The 11,437-nt window shown below is 41.6% G+C and overlaps 1 protein-coding gene across 1 annotated transcript; it reads left to right on the top strand.

Moving 5' to 3' along the window:
- Window positions 1-3,353: 3,353 nt before the first annotated feature.
- LOC139467529 (ependymin-related protein 1-like) lies at window positions 3,354-10,146 on the top strand. Its single transcript, XM_071249064.1, has 6 exons — window positions 3,354-3,565; window positions 4,866-4,976; window positions 5,250-5,331; window positions 6,243-6,410; window positions 9,653-9,753; window positions 10,108-10,146. Exons 1-6 carry the CDS (start codon window positions 3,425-3,427, stop codon window positions 10,144-10,146), a joined length of 642 nt encoding a protein of 213 aa, XP_071105165.1. The 5' UTR covers window positions 3,354-3,424.
- The last annotated feature ends 1,291 nt before the right edge of the window (window positions 10,147-11,437 follow it).

Raw genomic sequence — 11,437 nt, 5'->3', positions numbered from 1 at the left:
ATGCAGCGGAACAACCATATCGCCTACAATTCGTGATAAAACATATATACTCACCGACAAAAGAAACGCGAATGTCATACGTGTTGGTTAATATGTGAAGAATTACTCATATTCAAGAGATATTAGATTGGTTCGACGCACAAACGAACATACTGGTATCTTGTGTGAATCGACGCTTATGAACGTATCAAATGTGACGTAATAGATCCATTATGCACCAGTTGTCTCGTGCGGGATTAGCATGTGAAGTTTGGAAAATACGTGCAGCATAAAGATACTTTGGTAACACTTGACTTGGTTGTTAGTTTTGTCACCAAATGGTACAGATCTTATCAACGTACATACGTGTGTTCTCTACATGTTTCTATGGTTCGCGTTTCATTTTGAGGTGAGTTTCAGATAACAGCCTTGTCGAAATCAGGTCGAAATCAGGTTACACTTGATGACCTGCATGGCAATAAAAACAATTTGTTCCTATCAATGAAGAAGCCTGAAAAAGTTTTTCATTGGGAATCAATTATGTTCGTAGACAATGACTCAAAATACGATTTAGCATTAAGGCAACACCAAGTAGGCCATTTCTTCCTCTGTTGAACATGCTCAAATTGTAAAAGGGAATTACCTTTATTTCCCATGGTAGTGTACATGTACCTTATTTCTTCTGAAGTGCATTTACGTTTGAAAATGTGTTTGGGTTTGGAGGTTGATAGTTTGGTAAAGGATTTATTTCTGGGCAGGGAGCAATCCAATTTTTGCATTTGTTTGTTGTTTGAAGCCACACACCAGTGTTCCGGAATACCTAAGCTGTATGACGGCGGTCTGTAAATAATCAAATCTGGACCAGACAACCCAGTGACTGATAACATGAGCATCGATCTAGGCAGCTGAGATCTGATGACAAGCATCAATCAAGTCAGCAAGTCTGATCACTCGATCTTATTAGTAGATTTTTACAAGCAGAATTGATGTGTGAGAGAGTGAGTACGTTTTCACACGTTACATATTACAGCAATAACACTGCCGGAGACACCACAGATGAGTTCCACAGATTTAACCCATGTGAGGAATCGAACCCGGATCTTCGGCGTGGCGAGCAAACGCTACTAGGCTACCATACGCCCTGACATTTAAACATTTACTGCTGCTGTGGAATGACATCATCATACTGATGTCATCCTAATAACCAAAGCACATTTTCAACTGTAAATGTGCTTCAGAACAAAGAAAGTACACATACAGGGCCATTGTGCTTTTATACGTGGGTAATGCCTTCTGTCAATTGGTCTAAATTCTGTAAAAGAGTATTTTCCGAGAAACAAATAATTAATTTGGTGAGGCCTTTATGCTAATTATGATTTGAGGTCTTATCTGTTAAGGCTTCTGTTTCTAAATACCATAGCATATACGTATGATAGAAACGATTTAGCGTATGTCCTCGCAAAACGTCCGGTCGTCGTAGTAGTCGATTAACTTTTACATTTCGACTTTTCTGAATTGACTTTATAGATCCAGTTGAAATTGTGCGTGGATGTTTGTTGCCATACGTAGATTTGAATTTGTTCAAAGCATCAAAAATGAAGTTCAATATGGCCGCTGTTAGTGATACCTCAGTGTATAACTCAGTAGTCATGAAAAAAAATCATTCAGTGAATAATAGCAATTTTCTTTTTGTTCGAAATATGTCCCTACGTTTGGCAATGTGTCGTTTAATGATGTGTCCGCAACATACAGGAAACAATATATAATTTACATCCGGCCATTTCTACATGATTCTAGATGAGTGTGGCCTCCATGTCGAAGCCATAAACTATCCAGTGAAGGGCGGCACGGGTGGCCCAGTTGTCTAAGGCACCGCGATTCACTGTGCAGAGTGGCGTCCGTTGGGCACGCCAGAAACCTATGATTCTGGGTTCGAATCCCGGTTCGCCCCGATTATGTTTCTAGGTTTGTCAGCACCATGCCCGTGCTCCAGGGTTTCACCGAAGTGGTAAACGTCTGAGACCTGCATCACTTCGGGCTTTCCTCCCACATTAAGCTGACACCCCGGGATATAACTGGGATATGTTAAAAGCGGCGTTAAACCCAACTCACTCACACTCACTCACTATCCAGTGAAGTGGTAAATAATCTGGAATTCGCTGTGCAGCGTTGCGTCCCTCAGTCGTGCAATGATCCTATGTACGTGGGTTTGAATCCCAAATTCGCCACGATTGTAACAGCAACAAACCCGTGCTCCTTGGGTTCAACAGAGTGGTAAAAGTCTTCAGCCTGAGGCGTTGAGGCGTGTTTTGTGCACGTTTTGTTAGTGGCAGGCGCTAACGGTAGGCAGGGTATGTTTACCCTGTTCGCGGACACATGGTGTTGTCGCTGATATTCAGTGATCCATACATGTAATTTTCAAAGCTATTTTGCTTTTACGTCCCTTGGAATCTGTTTCGTTGGATAATGGAGACTAGTTTCTGGCGTTGTAATTTATTTCTTTATTTAGCTGGCGCAACATAGTACAACTGGGCTGATTATCCGTCAATCAACAGTGTGCATGAGGGGCAACAGTAAATCAACGGGTGCCCGTTGTTATCGTGCCATGGGCAGGAGGAACTTTGAAACCAGATACGTCACTTATGTCATAGATTATGTCATAATAACGTTTAGAAACAAGTTGTTCAGTTGACAACACGTATGTAGCAACTATTGATTTCTAGTAGTCATTCACTTCTGTGAATGCCTGTAATCTTTAAATATATATAGATTTTAGGGGTGGAGTTAGCTCCTTACACCGTACAGACTGCGATGTTGTTTGAGAAATGTAATTAGCTCCTTACACCGTACAGACTGCGATGTTGTTTGATAAATGTAATTACATTTCTCAAACAACATCGCAGTCTGTACGGTGTAAGGAGCTAACTCCACCCCTAAAATCTGACCCTACTGCACCGCCTGAGCCAAACAATGAATATGGTGGGATTTAGGAATTAAGTTTTTAATCCTCCATTCAGTCATTTTTCAGAAATACTCGAAACGTCATACACATTACTAAATGACCTGGCTAGCAACGTACTTGTATCGCCAAGTTCATGGATTTCACAATGTTTGTCATAGAACAGTTATAAATGAGGACAGTGCATACAGGTTGTGAAACAATCGTCAGTAGACGACATTATTGGTTAGAAGCATGGCATCAGGGTTGTAGTGAAAGGTCTAAATACTCCAGAGATGAGACTCTAAGAAGATAGCGGACAACATGTCTATCAATAGAAACTAACACATGTTCTTGAGCTAAGGGTCAGTTATAATAACATATGACCTGGCTAGCAACGTAGCAAGTTCACATATTTCACAATCCTTATCACTGATTGGGGTCGACACGAAGGGTATATATAAATGCGACCCACATACGCCAGCTCCAAGGTAAGTCATTGTCACCATGTTGCTTGTCAGTCTTGCCATCGTGCTCGTTCCCGCTGTTCTGGGCGCTAATATCTGCTGCACCCCTCGCCAGTGGGAGGGCGTGGAGGCCCAGGTGATTGGCACGGTGAAAAACGGAGGAACGCCACTAATATCAGAGGTATTTACATTTTCTTATGTTAATCAATCCATGTCGCTTATATTTGACTCACTTTGGGTAAATGACTTGACGTTGTTGTATTGATAATAGAAGCTTGATGACCCAACTGCAAGGATTACAAAATCTGCGTTGCTTCGCTTGTACACACAAGCTGTATGGGAGCATCTGATGCACACCAGTTTTCTGCGATTCGTACACTTTTATCATGAAATTTCAAAACAAAAAATTTCCAATGTTATTTACGATTTGTAATATGAGTTCATGTCATATTTGGAAAGTGTTTGAGAATCTGGACGTGTACAACACAGATGCCACTGGACCACGTAATCGAACTGACTTCTTCTGTCTGTTCAGGGTCATGTCTGTGGACCCGTGAAGATCCGGGGTAGAATAGGTCTTCAGCAACCCATGCTTGCCGTAAAAGGCGACTATGCTTGTCATTAAAGGCGACTAACGGGATCGGGTGGTCAGGCTCGCTGACTTGGTTGGTGGATGTCATCGTATCTCCATTGCGTAGATCGATGATCATGATATCAATCACTGGATTGTCTGGTCCAGACTCGATTATTTACAGACCGCCGTAATATAGCTGGAATATTGCTGATTGCGGCGTTAAACCAACCAACATTTTGTCTGTGGTAATGTATTACCAAACATGTCACGTAAAGTTCATGCATTTTATTCTTAATTAAACTTTCATTTTTGCTGAAATTATCTTTTCAAAAGTGGTACAAATTAGATCTTTGGAGATGTTAATAAATATATTTGTAACCTGTGTATTTCTAGCCCACAACTTTCAGCTTTATAAATATCACTCATTGGGGAATTATCTGTTTATATTCTTTTTGAAACATCACCAACAAATCAGTTTTTAAATGAACGCAGCAATTTCAAAATGCAAATGTCAGCTATATACTACCAATGATCTGAATATTTCGTCTTCGTCTTTATAGTTTTGTATTGTATGTAATTGAAATTACATCAAGAAAACATGCACATTAATAAAACGATTTAGAGACATAATGTATTGTGCGATTTCACATAAATTACGAACTGAATATTGGGCTATTGGTTTAAGCAGAATGATATGTTGATAAGTGTTGTATGGTTTAGCAACATAATGTTGATATTTGTTGTATGATGTGCTAATATTTTGGATTTAGTCTCGTCAGGTATATCTTAAATGTTTTAAAAAACAAGCAATATATTTTTCTCAAAAATGCAAAGCCAGTTTTACCCTTTAAGTAATACTGATGCTTAATTTCTTGCTTTTATTTGTAAGAAAATTGTCTTCTTCCAGACAGAAATTAATGTGCACTTTGATGCCCCCAACAAGAGACTGGCCTTTGACGAAAAGGTCACGGCAAATGGATACACTGTCAATGTCAAGGTCATCCAGCTGTGGGATAAGGTGGGTTCTTTTCCTCTCGTCATTTTCACAAATTAATATTTAAAGACATCTTTACATGACACCTTAATATGTAATGCTGTAGATTGATGAACACAAAAAAGATTAAATAATATTAATAATAATAATATTATTATTATATTTGTAAATGCGTACAAAGAGGTATTGTCTACATGCCTATATAAACATATTCTGTTGGAGTAAACCAATCACCTGTGTTGAGAAGTTACAGTGGACACGACCTGACTCAATATCTTATATTATTATACTTTGAAGATGACGGAGTATGTGATCCAGCAGACAGGGACGTGTACTCGCAAACACCTCACCGGCCCGTTCCCTGGCGGTTGTATACCGGGTAAGTTGATCTTCATGTAGATCATCAAACTGATGGTCCTCAGCAAACACCAGATATTACACAGTGATGTATTAACAAGGCAAACTGATGGTCGTCAGTAAACACCAGATAGTATACAGTCATATATCCACAAGGCAAACTGTTGGTCCTCAGTAAATACCAGATATTACACAGTGATGTATCCACAAGGCAAACAGATGGTCGTCAGTAAACACTAGATATTACACAGTGATGTATCCATAAGGCAAACTGTTGGTCCTCAGTAAATACCAGATATTACACATCATGTACCAGACAGTGAAATAAGAACAATTGTGACGTGACATGCAAGTGACGTCACAACCAACAGACGGATGTTTTAAGGTCAGCAGGCCAGTCCACTTGTATCTGTTTGCTTTCATTAGATAGCTGAATTTTATGATGAGGTATGTCCATTTCTCCACCATCAGGTGACTATTATGTCTATTTTACGTTTTTTAAACTTTTGTGTGAGTTTAAGAAACGTACAACACGGACAGTTTCACGTAATTAAAAAGTCAAGAGAATGTCAATGTGAACATCCAATAAAACTGGAAAAAACATTTGATCAATAGTTGCTGTTATCGTAATGAACAGAACATTAAGGGCAGTGGGGAGCTTAGTAGTTAAAGCGTTCGCTCGTCACGCAGAAAACTCGGGTTCGATTTCTTATATGGGTACAATGTGTGAAGCCAGTTTCTGGTGTTCCCGTCGTGATATCGCTGGAATATTGCTAAAAGCGGCGTAAAACCACACTCACTCACTAATGAACCATTTTAGGGCTCACAAGAACTGTGGATAAGACCCATCGTCACACTGTTCCCACCTAGTCGCTTGTATCCTGGCTATGTCTTCAACAATTGGCAGTCATAGTCGGCTTGTTATGTTCACAGACACCGCTACCTTGATGGGGTCGCATTTCGAGGGCTCTGTTAAAAACAAGGTCACCTACAACTCCTACCGCATCGTCAACACAGCCCAAGGCGTTACCGCCATTGTGGACATGACGTCAGACACGTGTGAGCCAATCAGACAGGAGACGTACGGAAAAACTGGAAATGGTAACAAACGAATATATGGTACACTTAACATGCACACAAGATTATATTAAAACATAAAGTACTATTATTTTATAGTAGGTCAGTGAAAAACCATTTATGGTCACGTGATAGAGAGGAATTATGGTGAGAAATGATGAGAGAATTATAATGCAGAAATATTGGAGAATTATTTATAGTTGCGGTTTGGGAGGGGCAGTTGTAGCCAGTTGTTTGGCTTCTTTTTATTTTTATTATTTTGTCAATTTGACCGTTGGATTTTATTTGGCACAGGGAGGGGCGGTCGGGTAACCTAGTGGTTAAAGCGTTCGCTCGTCACGCCGAAGACCCGGGTTCGATTCACGACATGGGTACAATGTGTGAAGCCCATTTCTGGTGTCCCCCGCCGTGATATTGCTGGATATATTGCTAAAAGCGGCGTAAAACCATACTCACTCACTCACTATTTGGCACATGGTAATATTGGGATGGCTTAACAAGTGTGGAGGAAACTAAAGTTATCATCCGGGAGAAATTGTATTTACGCCAAATGGTCATATAATTCCTATAGTTATGTATAACTCGTAATTGAAGTATGGGAAACGACTATGGGGTGTAAGGGTGAAGGACAATATTGTAAGATTCCGGGTACCCTGGTAGGATAGTGTTGCAAAGGAACCCTAGCAGAGCCGTGTTTTAGCGGTGCAGGTACCCTGGTAGGATAGCGTTGCAAAGGTACCCTAGCAGTGCCGTGTTTTAGCGGTGCAAGTACCCTAGTAGTATTACGATGCAGTGGTACAAGTAGAGTCCTGCTATTACGGTACAGGTACCCTGGTAGGATAGTGTTGCAAAGGAACCCTAGCAGAGCCGTGTTTTAGCGGTGAAGGTACCCTAGTAGTATTACGATGCAGTGGTACAAGTAGAGTCCTGCTATTACGGTACAGGTACCCTGGTAGGATAGTGTTGCAAAGGAACCCTAGCAGAGCCGTGTTTTAGCGGTGAAGGTACCCTAGTAGTATTACGATGCAGTGGTACAAGTAGAGTCCTGCTATTACGGTACAGGTACCCTGGTAGGATAGTGTTGCAAAGGAACCCTAGCAGAGCCGTGTTTTAGCGGTGAAGGTACCCTAGTAGTATTACGATGCAGTGGTACAAGTAGAGTCCTGCTATTACGGTACAGGTACCCTGGTAGGATAGTGTTGCAAAGGTACCCTAGCAGAGCCGTGTTTTAGCGGTGCAGGTACCCTGGTAGGAAAGCGTTTCAAAGGTACCGTAGTAGGGTCCTGTTACAGCGGTGCGGGTACCCTGTAGGAAAGCGTTTCAAAGGTACCGTAGTAGGGTCCTGTTACAGCGGTGCGGGTACCCTGGTAAGGTCACAACTTCAAATATCTTCTGCGGGACAATACTCTTTAAAAGTAGGGGAGCATTAATAATAAATATCTATGCCAAATATAAAAACAAAATGATAATTGTTGACGACAAAATGTTTTGCAAGAAAATTAACGTCTGTAAAACTTAACACCAAAACACATCCTATAGTTTGCACGTGTCTCACGCAGTAGCGTAATTCCTGATTTTGACTCTTTCACGGAAGGAACCTCTGTGAACCATTAATTCTGTCAGTCGTATTGATTCTGCTTTTCATACAGTTGTGGTTTACTTGCATTCATTCACTGTTTGTGTATGAACTAGCGAGGTGGCGTCTGCAACACGAGGAGCGTCTAAGGGCTCTTGGTTTGCTGGAAACTGGCAGAAGTCAGCGAGCAGTGGCCAATACGTTCAATGTCTGTGATCAGCTGACAATGCATCACGTACCCATAAAAGCAAAATGTTGACGATATACCTCGTCCAGGGCGCCCCATGTCAACGACAAGAGTGCATGATCAAATCTACGAAATCGAGCTCCAACAGGGAATCCAGTCGCCGCAAACTTTCATCAGGCTATTGGAGTACTAGTTACGGGTCAGAGGATTAGAGAACGTCTACATGCAGCACGTCTCCATGCTCGGCGGCCACGTGTTGTTCCTCCTCTTATAAAACGTCATATTGTCACCAGACGTCAGTGGTTACACAATCATCGCTGGTCACATGTCATGTGAGTGAGTGAGTTGGGTTTAACGCCGCTTTTAACAGCATTCCAGTTATATCGCGGCGTGTCAGCTTAATGTGGGAAGAAAGACCGAAGTGATGAAGGTCTCAGACGTTTACCACTTCGATGAAACCCACGAGCATGGGTATGGTGCTGACAAACGTAGAAACATAATCGGGGCGAACCGGGATTCGAACCCATAAACATAGGTTTCTAGCGTGCCCAAGGGACGCCACTCTGCACAGCGAATCGTGGCGCCACCCATGCCCCATGTTTTGAGATGACTCAAGTTTCACTTTGCACTTCCCTGATGAACTGGTCGTGTCTGGCGAAGTTGAAATGAAGGTCAAGCCAATGTCAACTAGAGACCTCATTACAGATTTGGCGGTGGATCGGTCATGGTGTGGGAAATCAGCAACATGACTGAGCAAACCCCACTCCATATTGTGCAAGGAAGGGTCACTGGACAGTACTGTCGGGACAACATACTGGATGGACAACCCCGTGTTGTCCAGTTTGCAAGGCGTGTGGGTCAACATTGTGTCTTTCAGGACGACAACGCCCATGCTCATTGGCATGAATCGTCAATGCACACCTTCAGCAGCACAATATCCATACAATGTGGCCGGCAATGAGCCCAGACCATTCCCCAGTTGAACACGTCTGGAACGTGATAGGGACACGTGTGTGTTAACGTCATAGACCGCCGACCACGTTGGATGAACATGAGTCAGGCGCTGCAAGAGGAGTGGGACAGACTCCTCAATTCGTCCTAGGGAGACTTATATGCAGTATGCCTCGTCGAGTGAATGAGTTTTTGTCAAATCGTGGCGATATAACGCACTACTGATCCAAAAACGTCAATTCTGAAATGTTCCAGTTGGTGGTCAGAATTTTTGATGCCATACTTCACTAGCGTTTGTAATGTGTTTCCAACATGTTCATAATTATCATACAACTATTACTAGAAACGAAATCACTTACACATTTGAAAGTTTATCCTTCTGTTTTTCTTCTTTTGGACATTTGAAGTCATTTCCGAGTGACCTCTACTCTTTTTTAAGAGAATATTTTTAAACATTAACTTTATATGACGTGTACTAGAGAACTGATATTATAAATGTCCTTGTAAATAATATATGCGATACACCTCGTAACAATTAAACCTATGTTTCAGACTATTACCTTATCTCAAACCGTTACTACGACATCAGCGGCGGCATCAAAAACGCTACAGTCTTCAACGTTCCCCCCGCATGCAACAACGCCCCATTCGTGGTAATTACGAGCAAACTTTAATCAATGTAGTCAACGTTGCCAATTTCTTTCTGAGTGTTGATCATGACATTCAACACATAACATTGATCTTGTGCGAGTTTGTGTGCTTTAAATAGGATTTCAGTTACACATGTCATTATGACATAAGCTATAACATAAGAGATGCTTCGGATTTCAATGTTCCCCCAGCCCACAACAACGGCGTCACATCTAAAGAGTATATTGGAAAAAAAACGTCTGGGCACAATCAAAGCATCTGGCTAAATATCATCTCTTCTCGGGCATGACCCTTCAGGTAATTTTTCCCTCACACATTCGACTCATTATTGAGTCCATTATTTCTATTTATTCCAGGGCAGCCCCACTGGACACGCTGGATCATTCTTCGGTTGAGAAATGACTTAACCTCACTGATGTCAACCTACAAACCAAAACACATTTTTGAACGTAAATGTACTCCCGAAGAAATAAAGTACAGATACACTACCATTATGCTTAGGTGATTTCTTCTGTCAATTGATTCACATTCTGTAAAAGATTATTTTCCGAGTTTTATCATTTTATGAATTTGGTGAGGCCTTTATGATAGGGAATATCGGTTGAAATGGTACAAGCAATGGTTAACGTGTGACAGAAGCACACCGGGGCCGAGTGGTCAATATGTTCCTGGTGTGGAGATCTGCTCTGTCACTTGCACATAGGCAGGAAGTCGGACGGCGATTCTTCATCGTCGACGTGGTCGTTGGTGAGAGCGGCGGTCATAGGTGGCGCCACGACCAGCCGTACGCTTCTGACAATGATTTGAGTTCATCTCCCTGATTGATGTTGTTGTTGCTTTTAAAAGTGTTTAAGAGGTCGCCTTCTGCCTTAGCAATTTTGGCTGACCTGTCCCTCTTTGGGACTCATGAATGTGTGTAGGGTACACATATCTATTACGAGTTTGGTATTCAAAGAATTTCTATTTTCGTATATTGATATAATTTCATTTTTATCTCTGGCTGCTCTGTTTATATACGTTCGAGTAGCTGTCCATATCTCAGAAATAGAGTTAGTTTGGCCTTCGCTATTGCACCTCTTGGCTTTAGGAGATCTACAACAGATTGCGGATCTAACTGTAATTCTTATTCTAACCGAGCCCAGGCTGGGGTGTGGTCTTGACATTTTAGTAGCGATTGAGCATTGGATTCAGGTTGATTGCAAGATTGTTAAACCTTGTCATAGTGCTTTTTATAACCGAGTCTAAGGCGTGAGATGGCAATCTCAACTTTCCTTTCATTTGAGTATGAGTATGGCTTTTGGTGGATCTTACTTGCGTCCCACTGGGATTGCCATCTTTGGGCTATAGAGGCTTAGATTGTGCTTTTTAATTCTAGTTTACTAAAGAAAATAGGCTGTATCTCTGCTTAGTTGGTCACTCTATAACTTAACATCAGCCATGCTTCATATTCACAAGATTTTCATGTCTTCACATAATTACATCATACCATCATTCTTGGTTTAGATTTTCTCCAGTCACACCATGTCAATCACACCTGGCCATGGGGCACTCCAACTTCAAGTAGCCTAATGTCTCATTCAAAGCGCCAAAGGTAGACCATGAACGCGGTCTCTCAAACCGAGTGATAAACCTGCCTACTTCATTGTCAACGAATAGTACCCAAAGCATCCATCATTGCCCCATCAT

This window comes from Haliotis cracherodii, unplaced genomic scaffold (genome assembly GCF_022045235.1).
Source record: "Haliotis cracherodii isolate W230 unplaced genomic scaffold, xgHalCrac1.p SCAF_2, whole genome shotgun sequence".
Lineage (NCBI taxonomy): Eukaryota > Metazoa > Mollusca > Gastropoda > Lepetellida > Haliotidae > Haliotis > Haliotis cracherodii.
This window is presented reverse-complemented; position numbering and strand designations above follow the sequence as displayed.

Excerpts from the sequence above, each read along its gene's own strand:
- LOC139467529 (XM_071249064.1), top strand. The coding sequence starts at position 3,425 with ATGTTGCTTGTCAGTCTTGCCATCGTGCTCGTTCCCGCTGTTCTGGGC. Across the intron at positions 5,332-6,242 it reads CCCTGGCGGTTGTATACCGG|ACACCGCTACCTTGATGGGG; the intron begins GTAAGTTGATCT and ends TTATGTTCACAG. Across the intron at positions 9,754-10,107 it reads GCAACAACGCCCCATTCGTG|GGCAGCCCCACTGGACACGC; the intron begins GTAATTACGAGC and ends TATTTATTCCAG.